The sequence below is a fragment of the Cherax quadricarinatus genome, chromosome 52, assembly GCF_038502225.1.
Source record: "Cherax quadricarinatus isolate ZL_2023a chromosome 52, ASM3850222v1, whole genome shotgun sequence".
Taxonomy (NCBI): domain Eukaryota; kingdom Metazoa; phylum Arthropoda; class Malacostraca; order Decapoda; family Parastacidae; genus Cherax; species Cherax quadricarinatus.
This window is the reverse complement of record NC_091343.1, coordinates 28,772,249-28,794,538: the sequence shown is the minus strand read 5'-3', so window position 1 is coordinate 28,794,538 and position 22,290 is coordinate 28,772,249. Positions and strand designations below refer to the sequence as shown.

Genomic DNA, 22,290 nt, shown 5'->3' with positions numbered 1-22,290 from the left:
TAAAGTATCATGGTAAGTGTAAAGAATCATGGTGAGTGTAAAGTATCATGGTGAGTGTAAAGTATCATGGCGAGTGTAAAGTATCATGGTGAGAGTAAAGTATCATGGTGAGTGTAAAGTATCATGGTAAGTGTAAAGTATCATGGTGAGTGTAAAGTATCATGGTGAGTGTAAAGTATCATGGTGAGTGTAAAGTATCATGGTAAGTGTAAAGTATCATGGTGAGTGTAAAGTATCATGGTGAGTGTAAAGTATCATGGTAAGTGTAAAGTATCATGGTGAGTGTAAAGTATCATGGTGAGTGTAAAATATCATGGCGAGTGTAAAGTATCATGGTGAGTGTAAAGTATCATGGTGAGTGTAAAGTATCATGGTGAGTGTAAAGTATCATGGTGAGTGTAAAGTATCATGGTAAGTGTAAAGTATCATGGTGAGTGTAAAGCATCATGGTGAGTGTAAAGTATCATGGCGAGTGTAAAGTATCATGGTGAGTGTAAAGTATCATGGTGAGTGTAAAGTATCATGGCGAGTGTAAAGTATCATGGTGAGTGTAAAGTATCATGATGAAGTATCATGGTGAGTGTAAAGTATCATGGTGAGTGTAAAGTATCATGGTGAGTGTAAAGTATCATGATGAGTGTAAAGTATCATGATGAAGTATCATGGTGAGTGTAAAGTATCATGGTGAGTGTAAAGCATCATGATGAAGTATCATGGTGAGTGTAAAGTATCATGGTGAGTGTAAAGTATCATGGTGATTGTAAAGTATCATGGTGAGTGTAAAGTATCATAGTGAATGTAAAGTATCATGGTGAGTGTAAAGCATCATGGTGAGTGTAAAGTATCATGATGAAGTATCATGGTGAGCGTAAAGTATCATGGTGAGCGTAAAATATCATGGTGAGTGTAAAGTATCATGGTGAGTGTAAAGCATCATGGTGAGTGTAAAGTATCATGGAGAGTGTAAAGCATCATAGTGAGTGTAAAGTATCATGATGAAGTATCATGGTGAGTGTAAAGTATCATGATGAAGTATCATGGTGAGTGTAAAGTATCATGAAGTATCATGGTGAGTGTAAAGTATCATAATGAGTGTAAAGTATCATGATGAGTGTAAAGTATCATGATGAAGTATCATGGTGAGTGTAAAGTATCATGATGAAGTATCATGGTGAGTGTAAAGTATCATGGTGAGTGTAAAGTATCATGGTGAGTGTAAAGCATCATAGTGTGTGTAAAGTATCATGATGAAGTATCATGGTGAGTGTAAAGTATCATGATGAAGTATCATGGTGAGTGTAAAGTATCATGAAGTATCATGGTGAGTGTAAAGTATCATAATGAGTGTAAAGTATCATGATGAGTGTAAAGTATCATGATGAAGTATCATGGTGAGTGTAAAGTATCATGGTGAGTGAAAAGAATCATGATGAAGTATCATGGTGAGTGTAAAGTATCATGAAGTATCATCGTGAGTGTAAAGTATCATAATGAGTGTAAAGTATCATGATGAGTGTAAAGTATCATGATGAAGTATCATGGTGAGTGTAAAGTATCATGATGAAGTATCATGGTGAGTGTAAAGTATCATGGTGAGTGTAAAGCATCATGATGAAGTATCATGGTAAGTGTAAAGTATCATGGTGAGTGTAAAGTATCATGGTGATTGTAAAGTATCATGGTGAGTGTAAAGTATCATGGTGAATGTAAAGTATCATGGTGAGTGTAAAGCAGCATGGTGAGTGTAAAGTATCATGATGAAGTATCATGGTGAGCGTAAAGTATCATGGTGAGCGTAAAGTATCATGGTGAGTGTAAAGTATCATGGTGAGTGTAAAGCATCATGGTGAGTGTAAAGTATCATGGAGAGTGTAAAGCATCATAGTGAGTGTAAAGTATCATGATGAAGTATCATGGTGAGTGTAAAGTATCATGATGAAGTATCATGGTGAGTGTAAAGTATCATGAAGTATCATGGTGAGTGTAAAGTATCATAATGAGTGTAAAGTATCATGATGAGTGTAAAGTATCATGATGAAGTATCATGGTGAGTGTAAAGTATCATGATGAAGTATCATGGTGAGTGTAAAGTATCATGGTGAGTGTAAAGAATCATGATGAAGTATCATGGTGAGTGTAAAGTATCATGGTGAGTGTAAAGTATCATGGTGAGTGTAAAGCATCATAGTGTGTGTAAAGTATCATGATGAAGTATCATGGTGAGTGTAAAGTATCATGATGAAGTATCATGGTGAGTGTAAAGTATCATGAAGTATCATGGTGAGTGTAAAGTATCATAATGAGTGTAAAGTATCATGATGAGTGTAAAGTATCATGATGAAGTATCATGGTGAGTGTAAAGTATCATGGTGAGTGAAAAGAATCATGATGAAGTATCATGGTGAGTGTAAAGTATCATGAAGTATCATGGTGAGTGTAAAGTATCATAATGAGTGTAAAGTATCATGATGAGTGTAAAGTATCATGATGAAGTATCATGGTGAGTGTAAAGTATCATGGTGAGTGTAAAGTATCATGATGAGTGTAAAGTATCATGGTGAGTGTAAAGTATCATGGTGAGTGTAAAGTATCATGGTGAGTGTAAAGTATCATGGTGAGTGTAAAGTATCATGAGGAAGTATCATGGTGAGTGTAAAGTATCATGATGAGTGTAAAGTATCATGGTGTGTGTAAAGTATCATGGTGAGTGTAAAGTATCATGATGAGTGTAAAGTATCATGGTGAGTGTAAAGTATCTTGGTGAGTGTAAAGTATCATGATGAGTGTAAAGTATCATGATGAGTATAAAGTATCATGGTAAGTGTAAAGTATCATGGTGAGTGTAAAGTATCATGGTGAGTGTAAAGTGTCAAGGTGAGTGTAAAGTATCATGGTGAGTGTAAAGTATCATGGTGAGTGTAAAGTATCATGGTAAGTGTAAAGTATCATGGTGAGTGTAAAGTATCATGGTGAGTGTAAAGCATCATGGTGAGTGTAAAGTATCATGATGAAGTATCATGGTGAGCGTAAAGTATCATGGTGAGTGTAAAGAATCATGATGAAGTATCATGGTGAGTGTAAAGTATCATGGTGAGTGTAAAGTATCATGGTGAGTGTAAAGCATCATAGTGAGTGTAAAGTATCATGATGAAGTATCATGGTGAGTGTAAAGTATCATGAAGTATCATGGTGAGTGTAAAGTATCATAATGAGTGTAAAGTATCATGATGAGTGTAAAGTATCATGGTGAGTGTAAAGTATCATGGTAAGTGTAAAGTATCATGGTGAGTGTAAAGTATCATGGTGAGTGTAAAGTATCATGGCGAGTGTAAAGTATCATGGTGAGTGTAAAGTATCATGGTGAGTGTAAAGTATCATGGTTAGTGTAAAGTATCATGGTGAGTGTAAAGTATCATGGTGAGTGTAAAGTATCATGGTAAGTGTAAAGTATCATGGTGAGTGTAAAGTGTCATGGTGAGTGTAAAGTATCATGGCGAGTGTAAAGTATCATGGTGATTGTAAAGTATCATGGTGAGTGTAAAGTATCATGGCGAGTGTAAAGTATCATGGTGAGTGTAAAGTATCATGGTGAGTGTAAAGTATCATGGTTAGTGTAAAGTATCATAGTGAGTGTAAAGTATCATGGTGAGTGTAAAGTATCATGGTGAGTGTAAAGTATCATGGTGAGTGTAAAGTATCATGGTGAGTGTAAAGTATCATGGTGAGTGTAAAGTATCATGGTGAGTGTAAAGTATCATGATGAGTGTAAAGTATCATGGTGAGTGTAAAGTATCATGGTGAGTGTAAAGTATCATGGTGAGTGTAAAGTATCATGGTGAGTGTAAAGTATCATGGTGAGTGTAAGGTGTCAAGACAATGTGTCATTATGTGTGTAAGATATTATGATGATGTATGATAATGAGTGTGCGGTATTATGATGAGGTATGAGTGTAAGATGTCATAATGAGCGTAAGGTAACAATCACAGTCAGGTGTACGATGTAACAATCTGTCAGGTGTAAGATATAACAATCAGTCTCGGGTAGGATGTAACAATCATGGTCAGGTGTAGGATGTAACAGTCAGGTGTAAGATGTAACAATCATGGTTATGTGTAGGATGTAACAATCAGTTAGGTGTAGGATGTAACAATCAGTCTAGGGTAGGATATAACAATCATGGTCAGGTGTAGGATGTAACAATCATGGTCAGGTGTAGGATGTAACATTCAGTCAGGTGTAGGATGTAACAATCATGCTCAGGTGTAGGATGTAACATTCAGTCAGGTGTAGGATGTAACAATCATGGACAGGTGTAGGATGTAACATTCAGTCAGGTGTAGGATGTAACAATCATGGTCAGATGTAGGATGTAGCAATCAGTTAGGTGTAGGATGTAACAATCAGGTGTAGGGTGTAACAATCAGTCAGGTGTAGAGTGTAACAATCATGGTCAGGTGTAGGATGTAACAATCATGCTCAGGTGTATAATGTAACAATCAGTCAGATGTAGGGTGTAACAATCAGTCAGGTGTAGGATGTAACAATTAATCAGGTGTAGGATGCAACAAACAGTCAGGTGTAGGATGTAACAGTCAGGTGTACGATGGAACAGTCAGGTGTAGGATGGAACAATCATGGTCGGGTCTAGGATGTAACATTCAGTCAGGTGAAGGATGTAACAATCATGGTCGGGTGTAAGATGTAACAATCATGATCGGGTGTAGGATGTAACACTGTCAGTTTTAAGATGTAACAATCATGGTCGGGTGTAGGATTTAACAATCAGTCAGTTGTAAAATGTAACAATCATGGTCGGGTGTAGGATGTAACAATCATGGTCGGGTGTAGGATGTAACAATCATGGTCGGGTGTAGGATTTAACAATCAGTCAGTTGTAAGATGTAACAATCATGGTCGGGTGTAGGATGTAACAATCATGGTCGGGTGTAAGATGTAACAATCATGGTCGGGTGTAAGATGTAACAATCATGGTCGGGTGTAAGACGTAACAATCATGGTCGGGTGTAGGATTTAACAATCAGTCAGTTGTAAGATGTAACAATCATGGTCGGGTGTAGGATGTAACAATCATGGTCGGGTGTAGGATGCAACAATCATGGTCGGGTGTAAGATGTAACAATCAGGATGTAACAATCATGGCCGGGTGTAGGATGTAACAATCATGGTCGGGTGTAGGATGTAACAATCATGGTCGGGTGTAGGATGTAACAATCATGGTCGGGTGTAGGATGTAACAATCATGGTAGGGTGTAGAATGTAACAATCATGGTCGAGTGTAAGATGTAACAATCAATCAGGAGTAAGATATAACAATCATGGTCGGGTGTAGGATGTAACAGTCAGGTGCAAGATGTAACAATCATGGTTGGGTGTAAGATGTAACAATCACGCTCGGGTGTAGGATGTAGCAATCATAGTCGGGTGTACGATGTAATAGTCAGGTGCAAGATGTAACAGTCATAGTCAGGTGTAAGATGTAACAGTCATAGTCGGGTGTAGAATGTAACAATCATGGTCGGGTGTAGGATGTAACAATCATGGTCGGGTGTAGGATGTAACAATCATGGTCGAGTGTAAGATGTAACAATCATAGTCGGGTGTAGGATGTAATAGTCAGGTGCAAGATGTAACAGTCATAGTCAGGTGTAAGATGTAACAGTCATAGTCGGGTGTAGGATGTAACAATCATGGTCGGGTGTAGGATGTAACAATCATGGTCGGGTGTAGGATGTAGCAATCATGGTCGGGTGTAGGATGCAGAGAACGACAACACTTGTACGAGAATATGCTCACAAAATTCATGAAGAATTACCAATATTCGGATAAACGAGACTGCAAAACTATTTATATTTCTAATGACTTAGAGAGGTGTGTGTAAGAAGGTTTGAGAGTTGCTTGTTTACCAGAAGGAAGGGTAGAGGGGCAAGCAGGAACACTAAGAGTATAGATAACCACACATGGTCTGTTAGAGGGTAGTAAAGACTTTGCCAGCGGGGTATCAGACCGGGCTTGGCCATACTAAAGGCACTGGATGCAAATTCGAACATATATGAATAATCGTAGTGTTGGAGGCGTTGTGGGAAGACTGCATAGATCACTGTAGCAATAAAGGACACTCTCTTCTCCACAAGATCCGTCACCTGTAATAAACAGAAAGTAGGTGCCTTAAATACAAAGAAATATTTTAATAAAATTTCATTACTGAAACCGAGAAATTTATGAGCATCTTCCATGGATAAATCTTCATTAACATTAAATGACGAAACTAAATGTAATTTATTTAAGATGTTGAACACTATTCAAGTCAATATTAATTTTCATTATTTTACGTTATGAAGTAACTCAGTTGCAGATTTCTGCAACAATTCCTCTAATTTTGTTTAGCTTCTAGTTGTTATTTCCTTGTTTTAATTTTACTGAATGGAAAAAAAATTTTAAACATTACAATTATCTTAAATAGCCAAGAAGATTATGTAAAATAAATCTTATTTAGCTAGTGCAAGAAAGATATACAATACCGGCAAGGTGAAAGTTAAGACACATGTGCAACATCTGGGTAACTTTACTGTAGACGTTTCGCCATCCATTGGCTTTATCAATACAGATTCTAGGACATAACTTGTAGACAGTAGAACTATATACAGAAGATGAGGTAATCAGTCCGTCAACCTTGGAGTTGGTGTGGAGAGCACCGTAGATGCAGAGATTCTGGACTACGGTGCTCTCCACACCAACTCCAAGGCTGAGGGACTGATTACCTCATCTTCCGTGTATACTTCTACTGTCTACAAGTTATGTCCTAGAATCTGTATTGATGAAGCCACTGGATGGCGATACGACTACAATTAAGATACCAATATGTTACACATCTTATTTAGCTACATCAATCTCTCGCTGATTTACTGTAATAGATATTATGTACATTTTTTTCCATCTGTTGGACTATGACAGAAAATACATAACTATTAGTTTATTTTACAAAATATGAAGTAAAATGTTCGTTTATTATTTCGAACATTTATCAATGACTTCAGCATCACTAAAATTTTAAGAATTCCATTAAAACAATTTATTATAAAAAATCTAGTACTTGTAATTGCAATTTGATATTTTTCTGGTCAAATAATTATGTGTAACTGAAAATCTGGGAAAGTAATTGAAATTTAATTGAGACTGATTATGAATCATGTAATGGCTACAAATCGGTTACCTAAGTACCTAAGTACCTATTTAGGTGAATGGTTGTAAAATCTGTGCCCCGCTTGTTGACACAAGCCTAGAAAGATCAGCCAAAACTATCATGGTGGTAATCCTCCACTCTTCCTTCTCCCCAGATCTACCCCCCAGTGCCTTCTTTCTCTTTCTATAAATACAAATTGCAAAAAGGGAGCGGGATTTTAACGACGCAGAGGAGATTGAAGCAGAATCACAGACCGCGCTGGATGCTGCTAGGAAAGATTCCAGAAATGTTATGAGAAATTTAGAGGCGTTGGAATCAGTGAAAAGCTTCCCATGGAGAGTATTTTGACGGAGACAGTTTCGTGGCACTCCAGGGACTCCTTGACAGGACACTGCTTGAATATTTTCGTGTCACTATAGTAACCCTCTTCCCATGGTAAGAGTAGCTATGTGGCTCAGGTGTCAGCCTGCGACTGCTATAACTTTGAATATACCGGGGGGTATACGAGGGTGATACAAGCTCTTTCCTGCTATGCTAGAACGCCGTAGTGATATGTTCACACCTTACATAGCTCAATTAGTTGATCAGTGTTAGTAGCAATAATAGGAATGAGACCTATTTGTCACTAAATAGGTTCATGAATGTAAACGTGTAGAGTAAAAGGACACAAGTGCAACTAATGTGACATTTTATTGTGGCAACGTTTCGCTATCCGGGAGCTTTGTAAGGCCGTTACGGCTTGACGAAGCTCCTGAAGAGGGAAACGTTGCCACAGTAAAATGTCACATTAATTGCACTTGTGTCTTTTTACTTTACATATTGTCGATAATTCTACCAAAATATATACAATGTTAAAGTGAAAGTGACTGATGTCCTGACATTTTGAGAGCGCTTAAATAGCTCTCTTTATCACTAGTATTTGGAGACACAACCCCAAGGTAGAGCTGGTACATGTAGACTGGACTTCAGATACCTAGACATTCTTGTGTTAAGAACCAGTGAGGACACAACTATGGCCGACTATGATTAGTTCAGAGAGCCAAATCAATTCAGTATGCTTTATGAATGCATCATGTAAGTTTATTCAGGTAAGCACAAGTACAGTAACTTAGATTATCATACATAGCAGCATAGGTATAGAGAATCTAGGATAACCCAAAAAAGTCAGAGTGACTTATTTCCATTGAAAGACGACGAAGTTCGCTGAATTCCATACACACAAATTGAAAAGACAAATGATTCTGCTCTTGACTCTCGCCCAGGCAGGTCATAGCAGCTCTCCTCACTTACTCTGTCTCCCTACGATCCCCGTTGGGGAGGGGAACCTTTACCAGCGTTGTCATCGCCTTGACTTACACGATGAGCTACGAAAATCGTGTAAAGATCAAACCAAGAAATGGTACCGTTGATGATTCAACGAAGATTGCTCTTGCAACTGTTGTTCAGGGAGCACTGGAAGTAAAATTCAACACCATATTGTCACTGAAAGAAGCATTCATTGTTGTGTGTCACGATGATACTCAAGCAGAGAAGTTACTCACTACAAAAGCCATCACTACTCTTACTACTCAAGGGTTTACTGTTACGTCATCTCCTGCCCTCAGGGCAAGGAAATCAGTATTCCTAAAAAAACTGGACAAGATTCTGACGTCTCAAACACCTGCTGAACTCAAGTCATCCATCGAGACGCAAAATACTTGGGCTACTGTTGACAGCATTACAAAAATCCCAAATGCAACGTCCATGATCAAGGTCACCTTCACAGACGTGAACATGGCTGCCACTGCACTGAACGAAGGTCTTGCTGTCTACTACTACTAAATCAGCCCTACCTACATTGAAGCAGAGAGATATCACTACATCCAGCATTGCTGGAACTGTTATTCATACCATCACACCACCAAAGCATGTCCAGTAAAAGACAAGAAGTTCTGCACTACATGTGGTAGTGAGGGACACGCCTTCAGTTCCTGCACCGCTGCTGCTCCAACACAACCAGCGTGCTTAAACTGCAAGAGTAAAGATCACCATACACTGGCAGCAAAATGTCCTACAAGAAAGGATATTATGAAGAAAACACAAGATGCAGCAAAGAAAAAACCTACTAGCAACACTCCAACGTATGCAGCAATTGCAAAAATACAAGCAGACACTACAAAATTACTTCAAGCATCTACTCAGCCCGCCTCCACCACCACCACTACCATTACTCCTCCAACATGTGACGTAACGAAGATTCACTACTGTCTACTATACGCTCATATGCAAAACATGGCTGTACCTGGATCATTTAACTCTACCATCAACGAGTTATTTGCATTAAATAACATGCCTTCATTTACATTTCCAGCATCTCCACCTTCTGAAGAAATTCTCAAATTCACCAAAAACTTAATCGCCAACTCTTCTGCAGAAGTTCCATCAACACCACCAACTAGTGACGTCATTCCAACAACGACCAATGAGAAGCCTCCACCGCCACCACCTTTCATTGAATCCAACCAATCAGAAGCCTTACCACCAGAAACATCTTCTAATTCGTCTACTGAAGTTGAAAACGAAGCAACATCACCTTCCTCTACTCCACCACCGCCTTCTCTACTTAGCTCACGTCGATTACCTGGAACACCATGGGTTAATCACAAAGGACTCATATTCTACACTACGAGGCTGTACCCTGCAAGCATGACTCGCCTAGAACTCATCCAACATCTCCAAGACAACACTGTATCGTACCAAAGCGAAGAAAGACCATCCCCTACCTACAACCAGATACTCCACCAACTCCAAACCAACGAATACTACTACAGCTCTCCCATAAGTGTGATACAACTCTCCCGAAAACAATTTACCGCACTGATAAACGGTTTAAGACCATAACCAACTCATCCTGCTTGCTGCCTTCTGACACTCCCAGTTCCTACCGCTGCCTTCGCCATCCTCTCCTAGTGAGCCAAGCAATGACATCAGTCAAGCCTCTCTATCTACGTCTCCAGTACTTTTGTACCACATGTCCCAAAGTGGTTGGGCCACTTGCCTTGATTCCTCCTCTTCCCCTCCTCCCCATCCTTTTCCAGTTATTTCCATCCTTCCATATCCTTCTTCCTTCCCATCTTACGACAGATCTCGTCGTCCTCGATTCGATTCGATACACACCTACACTCATCTAAGTGTCGTTAGTGGACTTTCTGAACTAAAGTCTGAGTCCACACTCTAGCTAGTGGATTCTGACCTGGTGGGTATTTTCGGCACAAGTGCTGAGTGTCAACTATAATGACTGATATTCCCTCAAGCATAACTGTGGAGGATTTCGCATGTATACCTGACTGATTGCTAATTAGTGTCAGCCTCTTCACCTAGAGCCCCCAGCCTATCTGTGTGCTCTATTAAATAAACGGTACACCTGCATAGGTGGCTGTCAATATTACAATTAGTTGTACATACCAGTCTGATGTCCTTCATGATACTAGGTTCCTGGTTAATGACCAGGCAGAGTGGAGAGGTACAAAGGAGCTTACATGGCAAGTTCAAATGACAATTGACAATCTCTGAAAGTGACTTCCACTAGTTCCATTACCAACACTAATATTTCATGAAGTTCCTAGCTACCTTGCACAAGATTATGGACTGCAGTCAATGTTATGAACACGGTCGGAATATCTGGACTTACATGCCAGGTCTTTCTGTGCTTACCTGAGTTACTCGTTACTTGGACTTGTGGTGACATTAGGCATTTAGCTTAATGACTGTCACAGTATCTGAATGTCATTATATCATTATAGTTGACATTCAGCACTAACGCTGATAATCCACACTTTTCACAGTGTGGATTGGTTTAAACCCAAGAAATTCACAAGAAACACCTAGATGAGTCTTGATTCTCTCAATAATCCAGAGAACTAAGAACACACGGTGTTGCAACCCCTGAATGGGTAGCAATGATTATCATGTATATATATATAATTATTATATTTTCATATAAATTTATATTGCTTATATTTGCGATAATAGCTAAATCGTAAATATATTGCTTTATATTATTATTATTTGACTTAGTTACCTGTTGATAGGTAGGATGTAACATATATTATGTGCTCAAAGTTCAAGTCTTGATTGTCTAACTACTGTAATTATCGCTCTTTGCTCATTAGACTGCCGGCTTCTGTTACTGAGCAGCAGCTGTCCACGGAGCTATCACGTGATCGAGGGGGGGGGTGTCCTCACCTCGCCTGAAGTATTCAGTCTGGTCTAGACTCGCTGGGTGGTTGGATGTATTCCAGACAAAGTGCCTAAATCTCCCTTATAGGCCCTTGTTGGAAGACCGTCTCTTGTCTCATTATTGTTAGTTCTGGACTCTGTTCACAGAACATTATATAGACTTAGTAATTTTCGACGTTGTACTGAGGTTGTGTTTCGCTTAGACACTCTGAGCAACTCAGGTCCTGAGCTGTAGCTTCTGACCTAACTTGTACTGGTATCTGTGTATTATCACAGTTGGGGATTTTCTTATGCTGAACTTAGATTCAGTAGTATGGGAGCTTTGTGACTTTTGTGGAGGATCTGCTGATGGTCCCCTACTAGCTGTCTTTATATTATCTCCTTGATCCTGATTGTGTCGCAGTTGCTTGTTATATTGCTACTGGACTTAGCATTCTTTTTATTGTTCAAGCAGACTGTTCTGATAGCCAGTTGGCCAAGAAGTTAGTTTGTGAGGACTTTGTCAGTCACTTGTTTAAGTCTAGTCGAGTCGTGAGACATAGCGAACTACTTAGAGCACTTACACACATACACACAAACTTCCTTGTACATATTTGTAATATCTTATTAAATGTTAATGTACCAGACGGTACTTAAGAATTATAAATGTGATATGTGCTTTCAGCACAATACTATTGTATACGAGAGAAGTGATTATTATTATTTTGTTGATATTGATTTAATTTAATATGATATACCTCTAGACAATACTTAATAAATTTATTAAATTTTAATTTCTCTAGTTAGTAGCCTACCAGTTGTAATCCTGAAGCACTATTGAATCATACTGAATTCTAATGGATAATTGGACAAGGATACTGACTAATTGTTACGAAAACCCAGTAACAGGCTGGATGCTAGAAGGGCAGTCCTTTCTAGTATTCTAAGCTTTTAGAATCGAGTTTTTTGTAACACATGGTAAATAGAGAGCTGGGTCTTCTTGATATAATCCAAAAATAATACGGAGTTAGTCTGTCTATGGTTGAAAGGCGATTGGCCATAATTGTGTCCTCTCTGGTTCATACCAGGTGACTGCCCAGTCATTCAGATTCCATCCTAAAAGCGCTAGCTCTTCCCTGGGGAGCTATTGTCTAGTACTGGTAATAAAGAGAACTAGTTAAGTACTCTCAACATGTCATGACGTCAGGCACTATGACATTCGTAAAATTAATGAAAGGTCTGAGAATTTAGTGAAAAAAATTGTATTCTTAATAATATCATTACTACCACTCCTCTACCTCACTAAGCTGACAAAGGTTTAGACATAGTACTATGACACTCTAGCAGTGTGGAAAACAGCTACTGCACTACACGGGTGATTATATAGTTGATGTGACTAACAACTCATGGATAATTGTACTCAAATTGTGTCATGAATTACTCAATAATCAACATGATTAGGCTGATTATACAACGTCGCAGAAAATAAGAAAAATTGAACTGAACCACTGTATTTACCTCAGAGCCGTGTGTATTGATCAAACTATTAATGTGATTATTAATGATACAGTCATATGGAACTGATTGGCTAGCAATGGCCAACTGGTTAATTTGGTCAGTTAACTGACTTTACTCAATGTGTTAGTTAACTCACTGCTATATTCACCATAAACAATGAAACTGATAGCTTATTTATTCGTAACTGCAGATATTGTGTGACAGATATTATGTTACTCTTTTCACCACCAGTCAATGAGCTGATGCATAGATCAATTAAAACAACAATGGTGGTGCTGGATGCTGTTTAGTGCGATTTAGAATATGTTGCAAACTACTGATATATTATTATTATTAAAATCAAGGGGGAAGCGCTAAACCCGGAGGATTATACAGCGCCTGGGGGGATGTGGAAGGCATTCAGGCTTAATTCGGGGAACTGGAGCACAGATCCAATTCCCTAAATCAAGAGCCCCTCACCAACATCAAGGAACCTTCCTTGAGGGGTCAAACTACTGACAGATATACCACACACCTCCGCAGCAAACTGTTTAACATGGACAGATCTGGAATGTGTGTGAGCCGAGTTGAGCTGTGAGTATTCTCGCTGATAGATGATTGACTTAATATTCATACACACTTTTCTAATGTAACTGAAGTCAGCAGAGAATCTTTATGCTACATATCATAGTCAATAAACAAACCTTGAAGAAGTTCTAGCTTATCTCTCCGATTGTACCTCTTCAAGGGTTCCTTGCAGTGGTGAAGAGACTCTTGGTCTGAGGAATTGAACTCTTCTATCATCTTCCTCCGATTGAATCTAATTACCCCTCATTCCACCCCTTCCCTGTCCCATCCTCTTCCTATCCTTCCTTTCCCATTCCTCCTTCTCTCCTCATCCCTCCCTTTTCTCTTTCCTGCTTTCTGACTTTGAGGTTGCTCCCTTAGGCTTTGTAATTCCTAGTCCTGGGAAAGGGCTCCAGGATCCATCCCATTCCGTTGAGTTTGCCATGGAATCTGGATCGTCTGAGGAACCGGATCCCTCTCCAGACTACCAAGGGAAGGCTTCGGGTGCCTTTCAGATGACAGGTGTATCTCTGGATGCTGCCTGTCAGATTCCGGGAGCTGGCGGCAGAAGGAGATATGCTTTTTGGTAGTTTTTCGACTGCCCTCTCTTCTGACCGCCTAGGTAGCTCAGTAGATGTGAGGTTGCTCTCCGGGACTGCTGGTTTACTAGCATGAAGGGTAGGGTATGGCACAGGTTCCATGCGGTATCTGCCCTACCGGCTGCACTGAGGTCCACTTGGGCATGGAAGGAGGGACTCAGAGTCCTTTCCCCATGGGAGCTACCCCTCCAATCCCTCCCTCCATTTTTTTTTCTTAAAAACAAAAACAAAAAAAAAGACCTAACCATTGAGTCCCAAATCCATGAACCTGCTCCTCTTGGGCCCCGTTATTACCGGACCATCCTTCGGATTTTTCTAATACCCCTGTATCTTCTGCAGGTCACAGTTTGTCCCACGTTCCTAATACTGGAGCTCAGCCTAACTCTGACACATCCGACCTTCGCACGTCTCTGACCGTGCTTCTGGCTTCTTTCCATACGGATCACCTTCGGTCCAGCATCTAAACGAAGACGACCTTCGAATACCTCTCACTCTACTCAGAAAAGACCAACGCGACAATCGCTCCATTTACATACTACACATCATAGTACACAATGGACTAAGTTTTTTTCACTATACAACCGACATTTTCCTCAAACTTTCTTTCTGATCATAGCATCAGCAAGGCACTCCTGCGCCATGTTGTTCGAAATGTTAAACTTTTGCTCTGAAGAGCGATACACGAGACGTCACGGTACAAAAGCTAGCCAAGCTCACGATTTTTTTCTCCTTACCACCATATCTGCTGTGTGACCCATTTAGGTTTAGCGCTTCTCTTTCATTGAAATAATAATCTTTGCTTTTAACTAAACTACCTCCTTGATATCAAGCTAGAATGTATCTGTAACACATTGCCATGATCAACTGACGTACGTAATAAGAGCTGACTTTACTGAGGGAGTGCTGACAATAAGTAATTAAGTATATTCTTCCATCTGAGACAGTTAGCCAGCGGATGTGTTGCCTAGGTAACGATAAGACCTATTTTGTTGACATCTGTCAGGTGTGGGAAAAGTTGGTTAGCGGGTAATCAGCTGACTCTTTTGTAGATTGAGTCTTCTTACAAACAAAACCAGCATAGGCTGAGACGATGGTATGAGGAGTGTGGGCCCCTCTGAGACCTACACTGTTGCCATCTCACTGAATTTGGGTACCTTAATGTGGTGTTGCCACACCCACAGGCTGGCTAGGGAGTGCCACGTGGATGAGAGCCACACTTCTCTTTCCATGGGCACTACATAGCTCTATTCTCGCTTCACAAGAAATGATGACGTCTCACCCTGTTCTCAAGTGATCATGGCCACAGGACGGTAACTAGGGGGGGAGGGGAGGAAGATGAAGTGACCTTAAATACAGAAAAATGCTGGCCAATGATACTCTGTGTCACTTCCCATGAACATAAGACATACGTGTTTTTATAATGCAAATTACACAGACAATGATGTCTGATTTAATTCCGAAGGATCACCTATTTTACACAATGAGGATACACTATCGGTACTTATCAATAATATTCACTATTTATTTGTTCACTGGTCCACTTCGCAGAACCACGCTGGTCCATGGAAACATTACTAGTTTACCGAAACACTATTGGCTCATTAAACCATCTTTAGTATACTCAACCATCACTGGTTCATGGAGCCAACATCAGTTCTGAAGGCCCATAACTCGAAGATTTTGTGTTTATGGTTCTGTTAATTGCAGTCAGATTATCCACCAAGAGCCCGCAAGGCTCTCCTCATAGTCTATTAAGTAAACGGTGCACCTCCTCCTCAAGTGATTGTCAATATAACACCTACTATAGTCGCCCTTACCAGTCTGATGTCCTTCATGATATATCTCTGGAGATATACCCTTACTGACTATATACCTGTAACAACACCACTGAAAATAAAAATGAAAATGAAATTTAAAAAAAATCTTACTTCTTGCCAGTTTGATGTGGGTAGAACAAATATGGAAAAGTTGAGAGCTTTTGAAATAGTGTGAAGCATGAGGTAGTCAGTGCCCGAGTAGTGGGTCACGGTGGTGCCATTATCGTCTCTCTGTTCCACTGCGTCCCAGTAGGGAGGGAATGGAAGGGCGCTCACATTTACCCTCATTCCCTGGAAACTAAAATAACGTTCAGTTTAGATACCAGTTCTGGTAAAAAATAATAAGAAAGTTATCAACATGGAAACTAATATTCATTTTTCAATAAAAATGGTGAATTGGGATATACTCAATCTAATTCTAATTCAGGCTTTTTAAAAAGACCAACATCAAAAAATTAAGCATGAAGCCACTTAGAAGTTACAGTTTCAGATAAGTGTGGAAAGGTTGAAGCTAAACAAATATTACACTCAGAAATTATCGCATACAAAGCAGTTTATCAATTTTTCCAAATTTCTTCAATAAGAAAAAAAAACCTGGGACGAACCCAGGCCAAAATTAATCTAACATTTCTTTAAGCAGGATTGACCGAAATTTAAGTAATTAATTCAATTACTAGGTAAGCAAGCTAATAAGTAAGAAAATTAGTACATTTTCTTTAAGATTCAAAGAAATTTTTTTTTTACCACTGGTCTCTAGGGCTCTCAGACATTATAGGTATATAAAAGCGCATTATGTAGAGCAACATAAGGATTACTCAGTAAAGTTAAATGTTGTAACTAATTTCACATCAGAAGAGATGTTCTCTAGTTATTTCACAGAAGACAGTTATATTTAATAAAATTGGCCCCTTAAAACTTACTCAAAATAAAATCAAGGCGAAGCTTCCTTTGAGGAAAACACGACACACTAAGAGTTTGAAGCAGAGAAAAAGATGCATTCTCCAGGTAATACAGAGAATCCAACAAAATTTTCACCTGGACGACTTAAAGGCGAGAAATGATTCTTCCATGTCATGAGATGAGTCAGTCATTAATGAGTAATACCGTAAAAATTTTTTTAATTTATTCAAGGGAAAGTGCTAAAGTAGTAAGGGTCATATAACGCCTATGTAATAGGAGACATCCGGATTAAATCTAAGGAAGTGTAATATAAGTCCATTTCATTGGATCTAGAGCCTTTCATCATCAAGACAAAATAGGGCAATAATGAAAAATAATACAATTCCACATCGAGATTAAATTGAGAAAATGTCACCTAGACAGTCCATTAACAATAGCAACCTCCATCAAGGTATATTACGAGTGTTGAAAATTTGAAGGTGATCAGAAGAGGCTCTCCACTTCTCCATCCAAGTGGGCAGAATGCCCAGTTGTTGTGCCGACTACCCAGGGAGGTAGAATACAGTATGGCACGAGTCTAGGGATCTTCAGTATGTAATATACACATGGGAAATCGTAGTAAGAAATTATATATATTGATATAATGCAAACAATCGCAGACGAGCGATCTTAACTATGCAGGACAAGCCACCGGGGGGATGGAAATGTTTAGCTCAGGTACTTTCACACTTCTCAGTGCGTCATCAGGAGCTGTGCAATGTTGCAAGGGAGCAACCAAAGCAGGGAGAGAGGTCTCAGAGTAGCGTAGGTGTCACTGGCCAAGGTTACCCTTAGACTCTAAGGGTAATTCAGTCTCTTGTGCGGATCAATTTTAGTATTAAGGACATAGAAAAAAATCATAAAATATCTCTTTTAATATAACGTATATTACTTTATGGTCTAAAGGTATTTTAATGGTAGCTTTTACTTATCAATTAGATATAAACACTTTAACAGACTTATAATCACATATTGTTACAATGGCCTCCATTCTGGCTGAATGGGTAGATATGATAAAGATACAGACAATTTCCTGAGACGATCAAAGTTTTCAACACTTATAAAGTGACCAGTGTATCTGAAATCTCCGCAACACAGGAGAGCTTCTACTAAGTAGAAGTGTCACAAGTAGTCACACTTTCGGGATACTAAGGAATAACGCTGTTCTCCAGGTAGTCTCTTAGGCAAAGTAAATGAGCAGAAAAGGAAGACCTCGAGACTGAAGTGTTGTACTGCCTGCTCTACCACACTCACCTCTGACGTAAGCTTGCGTCAGGCGAGTAGTAACCAGAGATGAGGTCATAAATGGTTGTTATCACTGGTAAATGATGCATCAGCGCAAAATACATATACATACATAAAATGAAAAATGAGAAAGATGAAAATGAATACGTAATATTATAAAGCTGAATATCGTTGTTTTAGCTAATTACGATGATAATCGCAATGATAGATGAACAAAATTGCAAGACATATTTATAGAAATCGCAAGTCAGCGTAACAAAGATGCATTGCATCTTGTAGCCTACCTCTCTCTTGCATTAATTGTAATGAAACTCATCCATCTTATCCTCGTTGTTGCCAAGTTTACTTAAATGAACGAGAAATCCGCTTTCTCAAAGAGACAGAAGGCTTTACTAACTCCATGGCAGTCTCTCATCTATGCCTTTAGGTGAGACTTCCAAATATTTCTTATTCTCGAGTAAATGGCTCCCATCCTCTGGGGTTCCGACTCCCAAAGTCTTCCCTGTGGTCACACCTTCCACAGGTACCTCTGTATCTAACTCTTGCAATCCTGGACTCCGAGGACCCTACCTCATCATCTTATACTGTTTTCAGATCTTCATCGTCTCGCTCGCAAGTTTCCATGTCTACAACACCTCTCATAACAGCTCCTTCCCTTCGCCCCTCTATTTCTCAAAAGTTCAAATAATCTCCATAGTGTAAATCTTCTTTAACCTTTCCTTCACTTATCCTACCTGAACATTTTTCCTTCCCAGTCTCTATATCTTACTAGCTGTGTTACGAGTGTGGAGGTTCATCCTCCCACTAGTACAGTCACTCCTTAAATTCACTAATAAACACATTCTCTGCTCGTCTGTTGGTGTGAGCAGACGTACGCCTGCTGCCCTCTCTCGGCAATTGGAAGACTTCCTGTTTTTTCCAATATGGCGCAGAGTGTAATGAGGAGGGTAAATACTTTGGGCATCCAGCTGGTTCGAGGGGCAATTTCACCGCAAGCTGCTATCACTTTTTTCTTCCTTTTTATTTTTGGAAGGTTATAAATGACCATAATTTTTAAAGGGGTGGACCGGTAAGCCAGCGGAAGGCCTCGGTCAGATGACCAAAAGCTCCAAAGGCGGGTCATCATCTGACTAAGACCCGCGTCAGGAAACATTTGTCCTGTTTCCTGACGAACCTTACCTAACCTAACCTAACCGCAAGCTGCTCCTGTGCTGTTGCCATTAATCATCCGGGATACGTATGGGATACAGGATGAAGAATTGTATGGTGTAGTACTTAATGGTGCATACAGGGTGTTTGTTAAGTTGCTGAACACCGGCGTCTATGAGAGGCTGGTAGAGAAATACCAGGATATGCGAGTGGACGTCAATTCTATGGTGAGTGTCCGCCTTCATGACGTCTCCAGGCATTATACATGGGTTAGAGTGCGAAATGTACCGTTTGAGGCTGATGAAACGGACATACGCAATGTTTTCAAGGACTATGGGACCGTTCGCCTGGCACAGCCCGGCAAGTGGGTGGAAGGTGCATACGTAGGATACCCAGAGGGCACGTTTTCACTTAAAATGACGATACGGCACCCCATACCGTCATTTGTTATATTGGAGGCCTTCAGGACTCAGCTCATGGTGTCCTATGCTGGGTAATGCAGGACCTGCAGGCGTTGTGGTGGTTATGATCACATTGCTGCATATTGTGAACAACAGACTCGACTCCATGGTGTAGAATGTACTGCCGCAGGGGAACCTGGGCAAGTTGGACGTGCTCTAGAGCTACAGGAAGGACGTGGGCCTGGTCGTCTGTGGAGTGAGGAGGTGGAGGAGGCAGAGGCAGTGGCGGGTGCGGACCTGACGGCCCCTGTGGCTGGGGGCCCTGTGGGACCCATTTTTCCTGATGGTGGGGGACGGCATGGTTCGGCAGAGGAAGCCATTGACGAGGTCCTAGAGACTGTGCTCTCCTCGCTGTTTCCCCAATCCGATGGGGAGGGCGAGTCAGTGACGAGGGCTGATGTGAGGAATGTTGCAGACCTGTGTGGACAGCAAAATGAACCCATCGACTTGGTGGTGTCTCACGGGGCAATGTGCCCGGAGGGTGGGAAGGTTGGACACGTGGTGGAGGTGGAGGTTCACCGTGAGGTATCACAGGAGGTGAGGATGGAAACAGGTGGAGTCACGCGCAAGCGTGAGGCTGTGACATCGGATTCAGATGATGTCCTGACTCCAGCACAGAGGACCGGCAAGGTGGTGGTGGGGGTCCCTCGGGGACTTTGGACCCGGAGCTGGACCGGGAAGGGGTTAAGGCTGCCAGTAGGGACATGCATAAAGGAGGTCCGAAAGGACATGGTGGCGTTGTGAGGAAGGTGTCAAAGCACAGGGGAAAGAAACCACTGCTGGCCTAATGTGTATGACAATTAACATTAATGGTTTGTGTCAGGATGTGAAGCATGCGTGGTTTGCAAGTTTCTTGTGCCGGCATAGAGTGGACGTTGTATTTGTGCAAGAGCACAATATCAAGGTGGGGCGTGTATTGGAGGTGAATGGTTATATGGGTTTTGTGAGGCAGACGGGACGCTTAAAGGGAGGGGTTGGAGTCCTACTCCGGAAGGCGAGCCCATTTGTGGTTAGTAGAAGTGAAGGGGGGCGTGGGGTATATTATCATAGTGGATGGATGGTGGATGGGCGAGCGTGTATTTGGGACGTAGTGCAGTGGGAGGTGCAGCATTGCATAGCGTCTGTGAGCTAGTGCCATGTTCACTGGGGCGTAGTGATCGAGTAGCGCTGGGTGGGGAGATAGACGAGGGCGAGGTTTGGCGGGCATTAGTGAGTATGCATATGGGAAAGGCTCCAGGGATTGATGGATTACCCTGTGAATTTTACCTGCAGAATTGGAAGTTAATGCGTGGATTCCTGGTGGAGTTGATGAATATCATGAAGGAGAAGGGGGTGTTGGGGGAGTTGCAAGCCACAGCAGTGGTTGTTCTGGTCCCAAAGGGGAAGGTCCAGAATACCCTCAAGGATTATTGGGCGATATCTTTACTTTGTGCAGATTATAAATTATTTGCGAAAATACTGGGAAATCGCCTGAAATGTGTTGTGGGGCGTGTCGTATCTGGAGGGCAATATGGGTTGCCTGGCAGATCTATGGTCGAGAGTCACGGACGTCTTAAGGGGTTTGTAGAGGGTTTGGGGGGAAAGGGGGGGCTTACTTGCTTTGGATTGACAGGGAGCTTATGACCATGTGGAATGGGAGGCGTTGTGGCAGATCCTTCTAAAGCAGGGATTTGGGGAAGAAGTTGTGGATTGGGTGGAGACATTGTATCGAGGGGCGCGGGTGCATGTGCAAATTAATGATCGCATAGGGGAAGCAGTGTGTATGGGGCGGGGCCTCAGGCAAGGATGCCCACTGTCTCAAATCCTGTTTGCCTGTGTTCAAGACCCTTTTTACAGACTCATTGAGGCATGTATCTGTGGGGGGGGACAGGGGAGGTGGGGTGTGGGCCAGGGATCGTAGGATACGTCGACGACACGACGGTACTTGTGCAGGAGGGAAATAGTTTGAGAGAGGTGGGAGAGGTCATTCGTACCTTTGGAGAGGCTACGGGGATGAGGGTTAATGTGGAGAAATCATGCTTCTTAAAGTTGGGAAATTGGAACTGGCAGGGGGATTGGGATGCTGGTGTGGAGTGGAGGGTGGTGGATAGCTTAAAGATATGTGGAATAGTGTTTATGGAGAATCAAGTGCGGTCGAGAGAGGTGAACTTAGAGCGTATTGTGGAACGGGTGCAGCATATATTGGGGAGTTTGTGCCCGTATCATTTGACATTGTTGCAGAGGGCCATCGTGGTAAACACGTTAGTATACAGTAAGGTTTGGCATGTGGCGGCAGTTTACCCCTTAACGGGGCAAGGAATTACGAGAATTTTAAAGCAGGTGTTTAGGTTTATATGGGATTCTGGGTGTGATTGGCTGAGGAGGGAGGTGGTAATGCTGCCGGTACGTCAGGGCGAAATAGGGTTATTGGATCTACGGCGTTGGGTAAAATGTGTTTTCTTACGAAGGGAGTATGTACGAGTCGGGTGTGTGGGGGGGGGGGGTTAAAGCTTCTGTATGAGGGAGTGCAGAGGTGGTATGTGGGTGCAGAGTTGAGGGAATGTGAGGAGGTGCTGCGTACCCTCATGGTCCTACGGGAGCCTGGCAAGATTCGCATAGGGGTTTTGGCAAGAGTAAT

The 22,290-nt window shown here is 41.2% G+C and overlaps 1 protein-coding gene across 1 annotated transcript in view; it reads right to left on the bottom strand.

Moving 5' to 3' along the window:
• Positions 1–18,152, bottom strand: part of LOC138854204 (ionotropic receptor 21a-like) — a 497,881-nt gene extending 479,729 nt beyond the window's left edge. Inside the window, exons 1-3 of the mRNA XM_070096002.1 lie at positions 18,073–18,152; positions 15,991–16,177; positions 5,926–6,162 (exon numbers count right to left, since the gene is read on the bottom strand). Coding sequence (XP_069952103.1) covers positions 5,926–6,162; positions 15,991–16,177; positions 18,073–18,152 — 504 coding nt within the window. The remainder of the gene's footprint in view (positions 1–5,925; positions 6,163–15,990; positions 16,178–18,072) is intronic.
• Between the last annotated feature and the right edge of the window lie 4,138 nt (positions 18,153–22,290).